This window comes from Scatophagus argus, chromosome 9 (assembly GCF_020382885.2).
Source record: "Scatophagus argus isolate fScaArg1 chromosome 9, fScaArg1.pri, whole genome shotgun sequence".
Lineage (NCBI taxonomy): Eukaryota > Metazoa > Chordata > Actinopteri > Scatophagidae > Scatophagus > Scatophagus argus.
In genome coordinates, this window is record NC_058501.1 from 21,179,124 (window position 1) to 21,198,355 (window position 19,232).

The 19,232-nt window shown below is 39.2% G+C and overlaps 1 protein-coding gene across 2 annotated transcripts; it reads right to left on the minus strand.

Annotated features, from left to right (window-relative positions):
* Positions 1-4,389: 4,389 nt before the first annotated feature.
* On the minus strand, positions 4,390-17,988 carry LOC124065000. 2 transcript variants are annotated; one of them, XM_046399981.1, is made up of 22 exons: positions 16,624-17,988; positions 15,841-15,869; positions 15,396-15,696; positions 15,051-15,094; positions 13,746-14,028; positions 13,039-13,082; positions 11,833-12,133; positions 11,666-11,709; positions 10,990-11,275; positions 10,579-10,622; positions 10,153-10,432; positions 9,578-9,606; positions 9,002-9,284; positions 8,345-8,400; positions 8,175-8,248; positions 7,851-7,913; positions 7,379-7,593; positions 7,011-7,261; positions 6,755-6,883; positions 6,121-6,256; positions 5,942-5,980; positions 4,390-5,256 (listed from the first exon to the last, which is right to left on the minus strand). In XM_046399981.1, the coding sequence occupies exons 1-22, from the start codon at positions 16,928-16,930 to the stop codon at positions 4,988-4,990; spliced, it is 3,507 nt and encodes a 1,168-aa protein (XP_046255937.1). In that variant the 5' UTR covers positions 16,931-17,988; the 3' UTR covers positions 4,390-4,987. The 2 variants fall into 2 exon arrangements, with proteins under 2 accessions (XP_046255937.1, XP_046255938.1); XM_046399982.1 differs by lacking the exon at positions 7,851-7,913.
* Positions 17,989-19,232: the final 1,244 nt, after the last annotated feature.

Genomic DNA, 19,232 nt, shown 5'->3' on the forward strand with positions numbered 1-19,232 from the left:
TCTGTGTTCACTGGCGTTAAATGACTTTGACTGTTTTTGACTGCCTATTTGGGCGTATCGTTGCGTGCATCTATGAATCAACATTCAGGTTTGACCAGTTGTATCACATAACACTGATGTGTTGGAACTGATGACATACCACTAAAGGGAAAATACACCTCAAACCAGGCATGTTCAGTTCAATTCAGTTCAGTTTATTTATATAGTGCCAATTCACAACAAAAGTTATCTCATGACACAGCAATTAGAGCTGGTCTAGACCGAACTCTTTTGGTTTTCTTCTTCTAGTAAGGGCCTTTTCCTTGATGGAAACGCCCAAGCGCTCTTTCAACTGGCAGTTTCTCTCTATCCAGGTCCAGTTCCAGCAGATTCTTGGCTCTCTGATGCTCTGGAATACTTAGCAGAACCTTGCGACTGTTATTGATCCACTTGGTTAACGAGAAGCCTCCTTGCACACAGACAGCCTTCAGATCTTCGATGAGCTTAATAGCTTGACAATCTGTGGCTACCAATTTAAGGCAATCAACAACGTAGAAGTTATGCTGGATAGTATCAGATGCCTCATTGCAGCTATCCTCCGCTGTTTGTTTCCGAGCAAAGTTGGCGATACTAGGTGACAAAACTGGAAAGGAAGTCCCTGTGCTCACTGTGAACATGCACTTGATAAAACATTGCCTCAATATCAGCCATGAAAACGACTTGCTCTTGGCGAAATCTGAGCAAAACTCCAATCAAAGTATTCGCCAGATCAGGACCTTGGAGGAGTTCTTTGTTTAGGTATACACCTTTGTATGGTGAGGCACAATCAAGCACAACCCTGAGTTTATCTTTCTGGCGATGGTAAACACCGTGATGAGGTATGTACCACACCCGTCCATCGTTGTGGTCTTGTTGTTTAGGTGGGACTTTCTCAGCATAACCTTTCCTGAACATCTCTTCCATGAAGTTTTTGTACTCCGTAGCATATCCTTCATCTCTCTTGAACTTCTTTAGAAGGCTTAAGGCACGCTCTTCTGCCATTTCATGGTTGTTTGGCATAATGGTTTTCTCGTTACGGAAAGGCAAGGGTAGATGGTAGTGTCCATCTAAATCTTCTGTCCCCTTCTGACAGTTCATTCTTCTCTTCACATTCATTTCAGAGAAGTCCTGGTTATACTGCTGAATGAGAAGATCTTTTAGCTGCTGAACAGCTATTTGATTAGCCATCGCCACCACAGGTCCAGACTTCACAGCACCATCTAAATTGAGGGGGCCATTTACTACCCATCCAAACACTGTCTTAACTGCATATGGACGATCTCCTTGACTGTTGATTATGCCCCATGGCTCCATTGTTTTAGGTACATCAACTCCAATAAGTAGCTCAACATCAGCATCAATTTCATTCAACTGTACATTACACAAGTAGGGCCATCTCTGCAGGTCCTTTGAGGTAGGTATATTTTCCTTTGAGAGAGGTATTTTACTTTGCGTGTACACTTTTGAGGTTGTAAGTTGTAAGTTGAGGTAAGAGCTACCTGACAAATTTCCAACTTCCAAACCTGTAAGTTCATAACTCCTCACTGGTCTTTCCCGACCCATAGTTTTCAAGATAACTGTAGTTTTTCGTGCTTTGGGGTTCAGTTGCCTCATCAGGTTTTCTGTACAGAATGATGCAGAGCTGCCAGGGTCCAGGAATGCATAGGTTGAGATGAATCTGTCTCCTTTATCAACCTTTACACAAACTGGCACAATGGCTTATGCACAGTCTTTACCAGCCCCAGTTATTTCTCCAGCCGAAACCAAAGCACTGCTGACAGATGCTCCGTTTGTTCCAGAGAAGGCAGTCTTTAGCTGAGGACCATGTATTGGTGCTTCTGTACTGTCAATATGCAGTAATGTTGGATGACTCCGGTTACATTTTTGATATGTAAGCCTTCGTTTACAGTTTTTGCTCATATGTCCCCTGATTAAACATCCAAAACAGTGACCATCTGTTTTGAGAAAATCCACCTTTTCCTTGTGTGAGTGGGCTTTGAATTGCGAGCAATCAGTCAGTACATGCTTTCCTTTACAAAAGGCCCATGAAGAAGATGCGGGACTGCCATCTAGTGGACATTGTTTGAAGCTGCAGGGCTGTATGGAATCTGGGGGCAATAAAGCATTGTTTTTCGCATTAGTGGCCACAATAGTAGAAAAGCTACTTCCTTTACTCTTGGATACTCTTACTGTTTGGCTTCTTGTAACTGTTCTTTTATTAGAGAGTTGTTGGTCTTGAATGTCACCAAACAATGGGTCCATGAGTATTTTTGCATACTTTCTATAAATTCCACCAGGTGCTGGAATCTAGCTCTCCTGTTGGTTCTCTGAAGAACATCATAAGCCGTCACTCGCCATCTTTCACGCAGTTTATAGGGAAGCTTGGATATGATCGATCTTATATTGGAGGGAATATGTGTCATGCCTGGTGTTTTTTTGGTTATGCTTTGTCTTTTGATTTCTGTCCATGTGCCATGTTCCATGTTTGTCTTGTGCTTCCATGTATTATGTTCAAGGTTTTTGTCATGTCCTGTTTTATTTTGAAAGTGTCTCTTCCCCTGTGTGCCCTGTTTTCATGTAGCTTTGCTTTGGTTTTCCTGATTGCTTTCTCCCTCCTGATGTGTGTCACCTGTGTCTCGTTGTCTTGTCTATTTAGTCCTTGTCTTCCCGGTCACTGTGGTCTGAGCGTCTGCATTTTTTCCCCCATGCCATGCAAGGAACGTTATGTTGGTTTTGCCTTGCCATGCCATGCCTTGTTTTTGCCACAGTAAGTGAGTTTTTGTGTTTAGCTTAGTTTAATTAAAGACTTTTGCTTGGATCTGCCTGCCTGCCTGTCAGCTCCTTTTTGACTCTGCATCGGGGTTCAGCTAATTTCTGCGTCAGCGACGCCGCTAATCTTGACAATATTAAGTTCATCCATGTGATGCAAATCCTGCATAGCATTGCAGCATCCTCTTAAATACAATGCATAGGCATGAAGAGCCTTTCCATCATCAGCCTTTATGGCTGTCCAATTTAATGCCTTTTCCAAATAAGCATTTGAAATCTTGATTTCATCTCCATAATACTCCTTTAACAATTGTTTGGCTTCCTTATAACCTCTTTGTGAATCCATATGAAGACAGCTTCGAACAAGACTTCTGGGCTGGCCTGAGGTGTACTGCTCTAGAAAGTAGAGCATATCCTGGCTGCTGCTTGTTTTGTCTTCAATTAAGTGCTTGAATGCTTGAATAAATGATTTGTATGCCAGAGGATCTCTGTCAAATACTGGTACCTCCATTGATAGTAGCATGGCTAATTTTTGTTGCATAATTATGAGTTCAGCAATGTCATTTTGTTGTCTTTGGGTGAAGTTGTCATGTTGGTCTGAACTGTGGACTGAATCCGCCATACTGTGTAATCTGGGTGGTTCATAATGTTTCATTGGTTGTGGGTGGACTGTCTAAAAAAAGTCAATGTTCTTGCATTTACTTGCTTCCAAATATGAATTCATTCCATCTTCTTGAGTTTCACTGTCCATTTCAGTGGCTTGCAGTGCTTTTACTTTGGCAGCTGATGCTGCAATTTCTGCTTTGAGCTCCAGCATTTCCATCTCTGTCCTTAACTTTGCTTCTTGCAGCATCAGTGCATGTTTGTCCTTTAAAGTAGCAGCTTTGCCCAACAGGGCGGCGTTTTCAGCAGCTGCTTTTCTGCATGCTGAAGAGGCTGAGGATGAAGCTTTAGATCCATGCTATCATGAGGGTCAATATTTGACTATGCAATTTGTTCTCTTTTCCACATTTCAACCTCTTTCAGCCAGTATTTAAAATTCATCATCCTGGGTTCATATTCAACGTGATCCTCCGCTGATAAAAGCATTTGCACTGATTTATGAACAGCATTTAATTCACCCACAGCTTCATGAAATTCTTTCAGACATTCATTTACATGGTCAACACTTCCAGCATCCGTAAGCAAGGCTTTAACGTCGTTCATATTGCGCATGCACGCGCCCAACCTCCCTTTGGACGCTTTGAGAGTTTTTAACATTTTTTCCGCTTCAGCTGCAGTCTTTGGGACGTCCATTTTTAATTTATCTTTTCCAAAATAATCTATTTTATTTTACAGAAAACATTCAATGCGGTTTATTTGCACTCCTCGGTCCAGCTGATTTCGCCACTTCATCATTAAACTGCTCATCAAACATTTCCCTGTTTCCGCTCGTAGCGTTAGTTCATTCATTAGTTTGTCATACTCACAAGCGGTCCCGATCCTGTCGGTGTTCATTGTGTGGCGTCTTTGTTGTAGCGGAGTTTTTTGACTTAATGTTGCGGCCTCTGAATGAGAGCCGTCTCTGAGCTGGTCAAAAAAAACAAAAGGCAGCTGCGGGTCCATGGATTAAATTAAAGATTTATTAACTGAAAATACAAACCATTTTGGTTTCGTTCTATGAAAAAACGGTAAACACAAAAATCACTCTCCACAGTCTGCCTTTGCAGTCAAAAAACTGTTCCCTGTCTGGCAAGCGTCTCCCAGGTGTCACTGATTGACGCACTAGATACGTGCACGTAGCCGAGGAGGGTGAGGGGCAAGGCATCATAACACAAGACATCACAAGGAACAAAGTGAAAACTGTAATTCATCTTAAATATAAAGATAATTTGGCCCCAAGAGTGTGTGAGGAAACGAAAACGATGATCTCTGTCTTATTTCAGTTGTGTAAAAAATATTTTAGCCATCTAACATTTAACTGCTTTAATTCAGCAAATCTGAATGAATCTACTTGCCCACAAGCACCCCAAATTCATTGTTAAGTTTCTTGGATAAAAACTTTATTTGATTCGTTGTGCCTCCTCTCAGAATAAAGAAAATCAAGCTTAAGAAAAAAATAAATAATGAAAAAAAGTGAGTATTTTCTTTAATGCAATGTCAAAATAAGAGTTTATGTTCTTCATTGGTCAAAAAGGAAATCTAACCATGGTCACAGTGTTTATGCCTCCTTCCTCTCGAGTTCAGCAACAAGATACGGCTCCTCTTCCTCAAGGATTTTGTAGAAGATGTCTTTCGCCTCACGTCCACCAGCATTCAGGGGACCACTGTAGAGCGTCCTCATCTTCTCCTGTGTGGTTGGCGCAGCCCAGATTGTATCATAACTTTCTTGTTTTATTACACTTTTCCTCAGGAGCTTATCCAAGATTGGTCCTATGTTGCTCACTTTCTCGATCAGCTCACACCGGTGTTCATCCACAAACTGCTCCCCTGAGGACCGAAGGGATGAAGTTTCATTTTGGTTCATATCTCGCAACAAGAAATAATTAAGACTAATAAGCAAATAATATTATGTCTGCATTAATATTGTTTCTATGTAATAAATCCATTGAGTGACACGTGTTTTGATTAATTTAAAGCCAATTTGATTAAAACAGTGGTGATATGATGAAAACAGAAACACGTTAAATCATTTTCCCCATCTTACATTTATAATACATCATTCACATTTATCATTTAAGGAACGTGGCCTCAAGGGTGGAAAAAGGAAGAGATGAAAATGCTTACACATGAATAATGGAAGTGATAAAACGTGTCAATAGAAAAAAATTGACTTATGTTATTTTATTAAGTGTTGCTCTGGTAATCAACATTGCTGAGTTACTGTCAACCATCCATCGTTACAAAAACCCAATCGTTTACAACATGCTGTTTTCATTACGTCAAACCAAAATGGCAGTCAAAAACCACAGCGAACCAGTGAGCCAATGAGAGTTGAAGTGTTTTCTTTGAAGTAGGCCACGTAAGAGGTCACTTATCTCATTTGTTTGTTTGTTTCTGTACAAATATGAGATCAGAAATAAGCAATTTTCGCTCTTCACCAAAGGGAGATTAGATACCAAAAAAACAAAGAGTAATTCTTCCAAATAAATATGAATAAACAGACAAGTCTTACCTTGTATACGACCTTTGCTTTTTTTGCTTTTGTATTCATCTGAAAAAAAAAAGAGTTAATGAAAACATTTTACTGCCTTTATTTAACAGTGAACATCTGCTTCTGTGATGATCCACATTCAAGAGAATGAAAGTGGTAGTGAAGATAAATTCTTCTGCTATTTGTTATCTCAAACTAACCTTTTCGAATTACACAAATCCACGCTGGCTGAACCTCGTTTTCTTGTGTGAGATTCAGCTTGAAGTTTGTGTCTGGATTTTCTATGTGCACTTCAAAGAAATGCAACTCACAGCCGTCATATCTGAGCTTTAAGTTCTGTGGAAGCGAGACAAGTTAGGCTTTTATTCACTCTTATCAAAGAAAAAGTCAGAGAAAGAAAAAAGAAAGATAATTATACCTATATCACCAAACACTGGTAAAATGGAGGATCACATGTGGATGACACCAATATAATATCATGTATTTTTATTGCCTGTTTAGATTTGAAGCACAATAAAAGTCTTTCAAATAAATATCATGTAAATAATCTCACAATAAACGTGAGGGTTTTAAAGGAAGACAACAACCAAAATGAGGAAAATTAGGCTAAATAAATAAATTATAATTATTATTAAATAGCTCAAAAATACACTGTGGAAGGGCTTTTTTGTGTTTCATTTTTTGAATGAAACAGAGTCCTTAGGTATGACTGTGAAACTAAAGCAAGTTAACATTTTGTCATAATCTTTATGACCAACAAAACAGTCGTCGTTTGAATGTACTTGAATGTTGTCTGGCATTTAACTAATATCTGAACCGCAGTTCAAATCGTACTTTAGGATAAATTTCTGCCACATCCACATCTGCTGTCAGAGCGAAACGATCACCCATCTTCAGGGACCTTTCTGGAGGGGGTTTTCGGATTACATTGCAGCCGTAGGATAACTCTCTCTTGTTCATCTTCTGTAGAAAAAAAAATAAACAAAGTTGCAGTCATCCTCATTGTTATTTGTCTTGCGTATTTATTAATTTATTTGTTATCCTGCATATTTCTATGAAGGGTATTGGTGACAGTAAGGTGTGCAATAACCTGCTGTAGACCAGGATCACGTGGGATCAGGTAAATGTGGAGCGTGAGGAATGCTGTGTTGGTCTGATATATTAACACGTTACAGCTTATTTTCACAGGAAAACCAGCTTTAATCAGGACCGCTCTGGGAGAAAAAACTGGTTCGGGTAGCTTGACGTGGGAAGCTGTGACCTCAGACACTTTTTCCACAACATCCCCACAGTCGTCGATGTGCAGGACTGCAAACTTGTCGGATATCTTAGGGTCGTCTTCTGCACAAATTACAAACACACAGAATTAGTGAAGAGAAAATGACTGCATCAGCTTTCACACAGATATACCAGAAATTTAAAAACGTTCTTTACTTTATGTTCTTCATGTTTACTTACCTGTGAAGATCCAGTGTGGCAGGTACACTTCATCTAACTTCCCAGTAGTGACTGTGATGTCCATTAGGGGACCTGCAGGCATGTATCTGAGGCTTTCCATCCTCTCCATGGGTTCCTCCCAAGAGCAGAACTGATACTTAAAGCTTATCTTTGCCTCACAGACCCAACGCAAGCCAGAGACGCTGCATTCAAAGCGTCCTGCTTCAGACTGCAGGCTAAGTCATGGAAAAGAAAGCAAGTGACACAAAAATACTGTATTAGGGGCTCAGTGGAATAAATGCAAATTCTGTATCTGGCTTCAGGTTACTGTAACTGTCATATTGCTGTACTTGTCATATTGCATTGATACAATCAGTAACAGCACAGAGAAAGATTTTATTTTTCCTTCTGTGAAAAGAAAATCCTAAGAACCAAGCTCAAGTTTTGTCCAGTTTGCTCGGCTTTTTCCCAGTATTTAGGATGTTCTTTTTACCTGTAAGTTGGAGCCTCATCTGCACCTGTGCTGCTGACTTCAGGTTCAAGTTTAGTCCAGTCGCTTGAGAGTAAGTCATGGAAAAGAAAGCAAGTGACACAAAACATACTGTATTAGGGGCTCGGAGGAATAAATAGGGTCTGCCTTCAGTTTATTTATCACAACATACACTTCTGTTGTGCTTGTCAAATTGCAGTGATAGTAACTGGTAACAGCGCAGAGAAAATTTTCAGTTTTCCTTCTATGAAAAAAAAAAAATCCCAAAAACCAAGCTCAACTTTCTCCCAGCTTGCTGTGATGCAGTATTTAGGATGTTCTTTTTACCTGTAAGTTGGAGCTTCATCTGCACCTGTGCTGCAGACTTCAGGTTCAAGTTTAGTCCAGTCACTGGAGACCTGCTGTATCATTTTTGCAAATAAGTAGAAATGAGTCTTTTTGCAATTTCATATTAATGAACAAATAAACTGAACAAATGGATGAATGAATGGGATTACCTTACTGCTCCCAGGAGCCCTAAACACCAGTCTTCTTGTCAGCCCTTTTGGAGGTACTTTAGAATTTTGGTTTAAACAATTATATGTTAACATGTAGAATCATATGATAACTTTCCAGTAGTTTTGCTGTTTTAGCGTTGTGCACTATATTGCTACGTTCTAATAAGAGAGCAATATGTTATGCAGGACATCTCTGGAAAACACCTGACTGTTTGCATTGTTACTGCATAAACAACTGGACAGCAGCCCAACAGTGTGCTCGTGTTTGAATTTAACAGCCAAAGGTAGAAAAAACATTATTCAACTACTTCTTGAGGCTAACTTGTGTTACAATTTCAGTGATGCTTTGGATTGAGTTATTCTAAATGCGAATCGATGGTCAATCACCATGTTTGTTTAGTGTGTTAGCATGCTAACATTAGCTAACTATCACAAAACCAGCAGGCGGCATTACAGGAAAAGTAGGTTGCAAAAGAGTGACTAGACAGCATACACTGAATGCTTTTAGATAACGCGCTGATAAGACCAAACACAAATTCAAGTGGCTGTCTGACTGTCCACATGTATTTCAAATTAAGGAAAGAAGAGACATTAGAACAAAATAATACAGACCACAATCTGCGTACCAGAATACTACTGTTTTTCTCTACAACTTACCTTTGGATCCTGACCTGATGTCTGACAACCTGTGCACCAGATCCCTCCTGCTCATCTTCCTTAAAACCTTCCTGATCATCTGCACAGACGCCTGACCGTACACTTTCACCATCAGCTCCACTATTTTAACTCTGTTGGCCATCTTCAGTTGCTCTCTTGGGAGTCTTGGATGACCTCCCTTCATGTCGGCATGCAGCAATCGCTTGAACCATTTAAGATCCTCGTGACTTAAATCTTCCAGTGTTTCCAAAAGCCTCTTCTTGACCGATTTTACGGCTATTCTCTGATGGATTCAAAGTGATAAGCAAGCATTTGTTTACGTGTATTCATATTCATTTAATTTATTTCTATAAACTGGCTATCAGTAATTGTGCTTCATTGACTTTCTCTTACTCTCACTGTGCTCCCAAACACAGGAATGATCACATGCTCTCATCCTTGCACAGCAGATGTGTGTCATGTTTGTCATTTAAAAACATTTTCTACCCCTTTACTGTCGAGATCAGAACAATTCTCAACCTGTGACTAGATGTCAACCATGTTGGGTAAAGTGTGTCTTGATCTTTCATTACTTACATTCCAGTGCTGCTCAGAGTGACATTTCTCTGAGGAGAAAGAAAAGAGAAAATGACTCATCAGTAACTGATTCAAAGTCAAACTATGATTGGCTTGAGTCAGTCTGAGAAACTTTGGTATAAAAAAAGAGTAAAATAATGCTATAATCTTCATGTTTCTCACAGCAGAATGGATCATCCTCATCCTCTGTCTGAACGGCTCTCTGCCATCGTCATCTTGTGAATCAGAGTTTTACCATAATACTGAGTGTGTGTGAGAGGTGTTAATTCAAGTCAGTCATCATTTGTGAGGTTAAAGCATTTGGTCATGATGCACTACTACACTGTGTATTTTGCTCTCCAGTATCCAGTTCTCACTAGTGATATTGTGAAAACCCAAGAAGCTGGATTCAACTCAGTGATTTCTGCAGTCAAAGTAATGAATGTTGCTCTGTTTCATATTTCTCATTGATGATTAAAAAAGTTTCAAATCAAGCAGATGTTTGTCTTATGAATTAGTGCAAACAGAATCTCCAAGTAAAAAGTACTAAATCTATTCATTGACTTCTATTTTTATTTTTTACTTATTTCACTGACCTTTGGGTCTTGGGCTGGACTCTGACAGCCTCTGCACCAGATCAGTCCTGTTCATGTCCATGAGAACCTCCTTGGTCACCTTCTCAGCCTGCTGGTTCTTCACCATCAGATCCACTAGGGCTGCCCTGTCTGCACTGCACAGTAGGCTATGTGGGATTTGTGGGAGGCTCTTCTGGAAGTACGTGAACTGCAGCAACCACTTGAATTTCTTGAGTTCCTTGTGACTCAAATCACTGAGTGTTTCCCAAAGAACATTTTTAACAATTGCCTTTGCTGCTGTCTGAAAAAATTCAAAAGCTGCATTAAGCAAATGTTGAATTCTTTGACTGGGACAGTTACAGTATACAATATTAATGCAAAAATGTTAAGGATGTTTTCAACCTGCATCTACTGAATGAAAACAATGGTGTGTAAAGTCAGACTCACCCTCTGCAGCTTCGCAGGTTGGTGTTCGTCCACAGAGCGTTTCTCTGAGAAGGGAGATTTAAAATGACTTGGAGGAAAATAAGCCAGTCTTTAACCAAGAATCTTCAGTTATTTATCAGAAAGGTTCAGTTATTTTAAAAAGGACAGAAAATAAAACAAATTCACTACAAAGTGACAGATCAACAACACCTAAACAATCTGAAGTAATTGGGTACAAAAGCCCTGCAATGAATACTTAACTCATTAAAATTACAACACTGTGTGAAAAGTGTTGATTTGATTATTTCATGAATGTATTTTTAGACTTTGCACTCAAGCAAATTTACATTATTATCAGTTATAAAATTTATATATTAGACATTCATGAGATGCACGATTTTGTAACATCAGTTTTCATCTTCTTTGTCTTACCATTCCTTTGTAAGCTGAGCATGGCCAACCCCTGAACCAGATCAGATGTTTGTATGTCCATGAAAACCTTCATTGTTAACCACACAGACTGCTGACCATAGGTCTGGACCATCAGATCCACTATTTTTGCTCTGCTTTTTATGGAACTCAGTTCCGATGAGATGTCTGGGAGGTGCTTCTGGGAGGTAATCAGCTGCAGGAGGTCCTTGAATTTCTCGAGCTCCTCGACACTCAAATTATTCAGGGTTTCCAAAAGCACCTCTTTAACAGCTGCTATTGTTGCTACCTGAAATAATCAGGGAGGTACAATTAATCCACTGGGACATCAATGTTAGCATACATATGTCTACTTCCACTAGATCATGCAAGGTTTTTATCCATTTGGTAACTTTTTTAATCGATTAGTACGTTTATTAGTAGTTTGTTGTTGTTGGAGAAACACAACACTCAAAGACAAAGATAATTCCCTTCCCGCTGCAATTTCCTCATCTCATTCTCAGCTGAAAAGATATCACATCATTACTGTTACTGTTAGAGAGCTTTGAGTGAATGCAGCTTCAGTTCTGCGAAAAAAAATATATCAATGTGTAAATTGTGAGTTTTGAAATATTCTTAATCTGCATCTTTTGAATGACACCTGTGTTGTATAAAGTCAGACACATGAGACTGTACTCACTCTCTGGATCAGTGCGGAGTGGCGTTCACCTGCAGAGCGTTCCTCTGAGGAAAAAGGCAGTAAAAGTCACTCATGAGCACTTGATCTAAAATCTGACAAGGCCTATAAACCTATCAGACACACATAAGTTTCATGATTTTAATATATTTTTGTCTTAATTTTCTTACTCCTGAGTCCAGAGCTGCTGTCTGACAGCCTCTGCACCAGATCAGTCCTCTTCATCTTCTTTAAAACCTCCTTGACCGTCTCCACAGACTGTCGGCCGCAGGACTGCACCAGTAAAAACACTGTGTCCTGTACGTCTCTTTGCTCCAGCATCAGTGGGTAGTCTGAGTGATCTTTGTACATGTCAAATCTCCTGAAGTGCATTTTATGCAGGAGGGCGCCCTTAAACTTCACCAGCTCTCCGTCACTCAAATCTTTCAGTGGTTCCAAAAGCAGCTCTGTAACAGACGCCATGTTCTCCACCTGGTCAATTCAGAGTAAATGTTCATGACATTAAACTGTGATGACTCAGGCATGATTATTACATATTTTTTTGTTCACATCGCATCGATGCGTTTTAAAAATATGGTAAGAGGACATCAGTCATATCACACAACAACTGATATTTGTCTAACTGATCACATGCAACTGTGCTTTTACAAAACACTTGTACAGGTACACATTGCTTTAGAAACATGAATATGATTCAGTTGTTTCTTCCTCTACAGTTATTTATGTTAACAGGTTCATGACTTTTTATGTCATCACCTGCTCAACACTTTGCCCATGTGAATACAGACAAAGTGAAGGTGGCTTCAGTTCTGAAAGAAAAAACAACGACGTATGAAATCATTCAACTAACACTAATGATCTAACCATTAGTGTTGTAGTAGTCTTGACCATCAAGACCGGTCCAAAGACCCCTTTTGAAGATCCCGGTCTTGTCTCGATCTGACAATCATAATCAATGCAAAACCGGTCAAGACCACAATCATTGTTCCACTGTATTGATATGTTCTGTACTTAATGATAATTTCTAGGATAAGACAATAATCATTCAGAAAACCTGATGGTTGGACAAAAAAACCCGTATTATGTTGGATTATTATTGTTTTAGCTCCTGTTTGTTCATAGAAAATAAAGAAAAACTTCCCTCTTGTAGAATTTACCTCCTGAATGCCTTTAATTTCTCTTTTGTTATCACAAAAATGTTAACCACACAAAAAAAGGCCCACACAACTGAGTAGAATGAGAACAATGTTTGGCACTTGAAAGATTAAACCAATTAAGTGATTATCAAAATATTTGTTCTGTCAGTAAACTAATCTGATTGTTATCTGAATTGTTTCACCTTTGTTTTAAAGTAAGACAGATGTGACACTACTCACTTCCTGCTTCAGTGTAGGCCAATCTTCATCCAAAGAGTTTTTCTCTGAGGACAAAGGAAATATAAATTAATGACTGATTTAACATCACAATTAGTCAAACTTTAAGAATTTTAATACTGAGTATGAACAAAAAAACTACATAATAAAAACAAATCAAAACCAGCTTTGGATGATTAATTGTATCCTGAAATGTATTCTAAAATACAAAATTTTATTCTTACTTCAAATAATTATTTGTTATTTTATTTTTTACGTTATTAGTGGTTTAAATGTCTTCATATTCTACAGGTCACCTTCCTCCCTCTGTGATATTCACAATAAATGTTTCAGCTGATGATCCTACAGCCCATTCAGTGACAAGTGTAACTGTTTTTATAACAAACAGTTAACAAAACAGTTAACAAATTCATCAACCCCTCTGAACATTTTTTCCTTTAAAGTTAAAATTCATCAAAACAGTCACCTTTCAAGTAATCTTTGTCTTGTTTTTATTTTTGGCATGCACGAGTACATTGAATTTGTTAAATAAGCCACTCCAAAAAGAAAATATTCATTTTACTGAGGAGGAAAGGCCTTGCAGGCCTCAAGGTGTTATCGCATTGCATAATACTAGAAGCTGCATCTAATATTTTGCAGAACAGTTAAATAGCTGTTATAACCATGTATATTTATCTGTTAATCTGTAAATGTTGTTGTCCTTCTCCTACCTTTGGGTCCTGAGCTGGGCTCGGACAGCTTTTGCACCTGATCGGTCTTGTTCATGTCGATGAAAACCTCCTTAGTCACCTCCACAGATTGCTGACCACAGTTGTCCACAATTAGCTCCACCAGGAGGTCTGTACTGTGCGCTGTCTGCAGTGGTGACATGTGGGGTCGGCTCCTCTGGAAGAACCTGAACTGCAGTAACCACCTAAAGTTCTTAAGCTCCTTGTGACTCAAATCATTGAGTGTTTCCAAAAGCACCTCTTTGACAGCCGTCATTGTTGCCACCTGGAAAATTCAAAGCAACCCTTCAGAGATAAAATATTATTTCTTTGCCGGGAAAATTAAAGGAGTCATGTGTTGAAGGTAACTTAACGAAATAGGGGGCAGCATATGAGTAATTTTTAAGTACTGCTCACTATACTGCTCACTATACTATTAGCTACAGCTATAGACAGGCTAGCCTGTCTATAGCTGTAGCTAATAGCTGCCATTGGCTAATTCGCTCAATTAGCGATGCAACCATTTAGAATTAGGTAGGAAAGGAAAATACATGCAAAAATAGCAATTCTCTTCGCTTTTTTAGTTTACTTTGTTTACTTATTAGATCAAAAAATCAAAGAGAGCTTGTGAAACGCAGCACACCCGATACTAGCATACTTCTCCGACCTGCAACTACAGGAAGTTATACCATTAGGCTAGCGCCTCTTGAGGTTCAAAGTGGTATAACGAGACAGGACAGGCCAGGGCTAGCTGGTTAGCATGCTAACGTCAGTAGATGTCCCTGACATGGTATCAACACTGTCCTTTCTTCTTATTCTGTTGATGGTTCTGATTCATTTTTGAATTTAATTATATATCACACATTGCACCTTTAAAGATTTAACTTTTTACATCTTATGTACGTAATTATTTGAGATACAGTGTTTTAAGACAATCACTTAAGCTACTAATATGTTTAGTAATTATCTGTTCGTTAGACCAGAGGATGATTCCTTTTCCCTTCCACCTCTTAATATCTGTAGGCTGATTATTGTTCTTTTTACTTTTCCAGGCTGCATTGTCAAAAATGAATGAGCCATCTGATCTAAATATGAGATGTTGTTAAGTAACTGTAGAAACAGGTAGCAGCACAATGGATGAATGATATTTTCTCAATTTGATGTTATGAATTCTGTTTACTTCTTAGAAAAACTGCTGAACTCAGCTGCATGAGTTTTGTTTATCATATTTTATGTTGATATGATGTTAAACCTGCATCTTACTGAATACAAGCTGGACTTGTAAAAGACAAATATGAAATTGCTCACTTTGTGTATCAGTGCAAACAGATGTTCATCCACAGAGTGCTTTTCTGAGGAGAAAGAAAGAAAACAAAGGGAAGTGACTGACATCAGGCAGTCTAGCCCTCCGAACGACACAAAGTTGTACTAAAACCACATCAAATTATATTCAATTTATCACTGGTATTTTACCCCTAATATATTTTTTCATACCTTACATTTGTTATGAAATATATTATGAGATGATTCGTCTTCTGCTCTCTCATTATAGATTTTAAAATGTAAAGAGAGGAGGACATCCTATATAAACTAGACATATGTCAAGGATCAGTTTCATGATCTGAACTTTGTTTTTTGCCTTTGCTGTCTTACGTTTGGATCCTGAGCTGCTGCGTGACAACCTCTGCACCAGATCGGTCCTCTTTATCTTCTTCAATACGTCCTTGATCGTCTCCACAGACATTTGGCCATCGCTCAGCACCATTGAAAACACCATGTCCTGTATATCCGTTAGCTCCTGCTGCATCCACGGAGTATCTAAATAATGTCTGTAGAAATCAAGTCCACAGAGGTGACTTTGACTGAGGTCCTCCTTGAACTTATCACACTCGTCATCACTCAAATGTTTCAGTGTTTCCAAAAGCAGCCTTATAACAGACACCATCATCTCCACCTGGTGAATTCAAAGCAAATGTTAAGCTCAGTGAGAAAACTATCTGAGGATAATTTTGTTTGTATTATCAATATTTAAGATGAAGATCATTTTTTCAGCTCATGCACTGAACAAAAGCTGCACAGTGTTGGGTGACATACTCACTCTCTGCGGCAGTAAAAGCTGCTGCTTCTCTGAGGAGAAATGAAATAGAAAAAGACTTATTAGTAACTGAATTGAAGGGGCACTTTTTAATATATGGACAGGATTCGAAGCTAACTTTATCTAGTGGCTACCATCCATCCATCCATTTTCTATACCACTTATCCTTCAGGGTCGCGGGGGAGCTGGAGCCTATCCCAGCTGACTACGGGCAAGATGCAGGGTTCACCCTGGACTGGTCGCCAGTCAATCACAGGGCTGACACACAAAGACAGACAACCACTCACGCACACACTCACACCTAGGGGCAATGTAGAGTAGCCAATTAACCTAATGTGCATGTTTTTGAGACTGTGAGAGGTAGCTGGAGTACCCGGAGAAAACCCACGCAGGCACAGGGAGAACATGCAAACTCCACATAGAAGGGCCCAGACCGGGATTCGAACCTGGAACCCTCTTGCTATGAGGCGGCAGTGCTACTAGTGGCTACCTTTGAGTGTAATCAGCGTTACCTTTAGCAAGGAAGCTAAGTTCCCCTTTAGACTTTAATGAGCATAGGTGGTGATTTATGTTTTCGTCTGTGGGTGCCCCTGTTCAGTCACTACCACCGGTGATGACTGTCATAAAATCACTTTTATTGAGCTTGCTTTTGTAGACCTACTCAACATGCTACAACACATGCGCTCAAGCCTGTGGTATACAATCTATGTTCACCAATAACAGTACACAGCAGAACAAATAATAATAATAAATATATTTTCATGTGTTTTGTCTGCTTTGCCTTACCTTTGGTTTTCAGGCTGATAGCAGACAATCTCTGTGCCAGATTCATCATGTTCATCATCTTTAAAACCTTTTTGGTCAGCACCACACTCTCCTGTCTGTATGTGGTCACCATCAGCTCCACAACGTCTTGTGTGTTTGCCGCTTTCAGCTGCCTCCCTGAGAAGAGCGGGAAGCCTTTCTCCAACATGATGAGCGACTTGAATTTTTTAAACTCCTCAGAACTCAAGTCATTCAGTGTTTGAGACAGAATCTTCTTAGTCGCCATTGTTTCTACCTGGAAAATAATAAAGGACATCTCATTCAACATATATACTGTTTGTGTGATCTACTACCATGACTGGAAACTGATCTCTTTGCATTTCATTAATCAATCGATGAGTTATCACTAAGATTACACATTGTGATTACATAATTAGATAAGATTTGTTCTGTAAACTCAACAGGCGAATTTCTCCACACCAAGCACCTAAATGCATGCATTTATGGGAGACTTGGACTGAAATGTTCTACACCACCATCACCAAAATACCAAATGAGAAAATCATTTAGTGGGCGTTCATGTCTTCAGTGGAGTTCCACAAAAAGTATAATACGGTCAATATTGTAATCATAAACATACAATTGTATTTCTAGCCAGAAAGTCAAACTCAGTTCCTAAGTGTCAAGCTGCCATGAGGTGTACAAACCCAAGAGCATAGAAGTGAACAAAATACACATACAGTACATGCTTTCCATGAACCCCACCCGCCCACACACACACACACACACACAACAGCGAGTTCAGCGAAGTCAAAATGGACTTTCACACTCGGGCGCAGATGTTTTGACGTGTCCTGGTAGGAAGTCCAGGTAGTTCACAGGTGTATTAATGACCGCTGGGTGCCGTCCTGACTCACGCTGAGACACTTAAATGTTACCGAGCCGTCGTTTAACTTGTCAGGTCTGCCTGCGGTTTCTTTCTTCCGGCTGTGACAGGTCAAAACACAACACAGTGGTGCTGTTTCATGGTGTTGGCGTACAGTCTCTGCTGTTTCACTGTTAGTCATTCTTCCCATATTTCAGTTAAATCAGGTTCTGGCTTAATTATCACATGGAAGCACAGTTAGCAGCATCTTGTAGTCGTTGATCTTTGGCACGCTAACTGTAATGCGTTATAACTGAAGAGGAGGTAGAAATGTAAAACCATAAAAAGTGTAAAAACCAATAATATTAGGGTCTGCTGAAGCGTTAAAAGCCACTCGTAACTCTCAGTTGTCAGAGCTGAAGTCCGTCCACTTCCGCTCATTTATAAGAGAAAATGACCGTAACTCATCTGCTGTGCTGCCCGCCGGCAGTAAACGTTACTTAGTCACGCTGAAGTGGAAATATAATACATAAGTTAAACTCACCGTCTCTCTCTCGTCTCTCCTCAGTACCTCTGAGGATTTAAAAACACACAGAGAGAGAGAGAGTTTGAAATCCAGCCCGTTTCAACGTGCTGAAGCCGAAGATGATCAGGTTTCATCACGTCGACAAGTCTGGCGACGCCCTCTTTTTTATTTATTTATTTCATTTTTCTTGCCAGCAGATGGAACAGCCAAGAAGAAATGATAAAGATAACGGCGCGTGGGTGCAGTAATACACAGAATGTAAGAGGTGATATTTCATGTATTTGCATGAAACGTAATGTAATTATTTTTAAACTGCATTACAAGCATCCAAAATATTTATTATATTGAAATAAGAGGGGTTTTATAGATGTGTATATTTTCTCTTGAAACGATCAAATGAAACACAATTGTTGCCCACCACTCACTGCAACATAACTTCTCAGTTGTAAAAGTATGTTTAACCTTTTAACGCTAAGCTTTTAGTTCTCAGCCCCAGTCATTATTATTTATCAGGGAGCTTCTTAGAGCCACAAAAGGCTCCATATTTATTAACTTTTTAAACTTGTGTAGTCGTAAGCCTACGCCTCTGAGAACAGAGACTCGACATCCTTCAAAATAAGACTCTGATCTTTGCCTTCTCCCCTCTGACCAGCTGCAAATAACTTTAAAATATTGCAGAGAAAACACGTCAGTATCATTTGCTGTCAGTGTTTTCATCACACTCCAAACATTTCAGACCGGAAGTTCTTCCTTCACATATTAATTAAGAAGATAAAAATATTTTAAAACACTGGCTTTCAATACGATCATTTCAATCCAAGTGGTGAAGACGTGCTTTGCAGGAAACATTCAGCAGGGAGGCCGGGGACAGTTGCAACAGAGGATGATTGCAACATGCCGTTTTTCTCCAATCAGAAACAAGCACTCACACTGCACATGCTCAGTTGGATGGTTGGTTGGTTGCTACTGTCACCGTCCAATGTATTAATTTTACAAATATTATTTTTATATTCAAATTACAGTCCAATGTCAGTTTTGCATACTGGACGTCTATACTGAAATTAGGCAAAATAAACGTTAATTGCCTCAGAAATTGTTCCATTCTTCTTATGTCACTGAAAGTCTTCTGTATTTAATATCAATTTGAATCTCTGACATCTGCACATAAGGCCTACTTATCTAGACAAATCTATAATTGTCATCTGATCAAAGCTGATAAATAAATAACACTGTAATATT

Coding starts and splice junctions, on each gene's coding strand:
- LOC124065000 (XM_046399981.1), bottom strand. CDS start 16,930: ATGTTGAATGAGATGTCCTTTATTATTTTCCAGGTAGAAACAATGGCG. Junction 15,870..16,623: donor TATCAGCCTGAAAACCAAAG/GTAAGGCAAAGC, acceptor ATTTCTCCTCAG/AGAAGCAGCAGCTTTTACTG. Junction 9,285..9,577: donor ACTCTGAGCAGCACTGGAAT/GTAAGTAATGAA, acceptor TGAATCCATCAG/AGAATAGCCGTAAAATCGGT.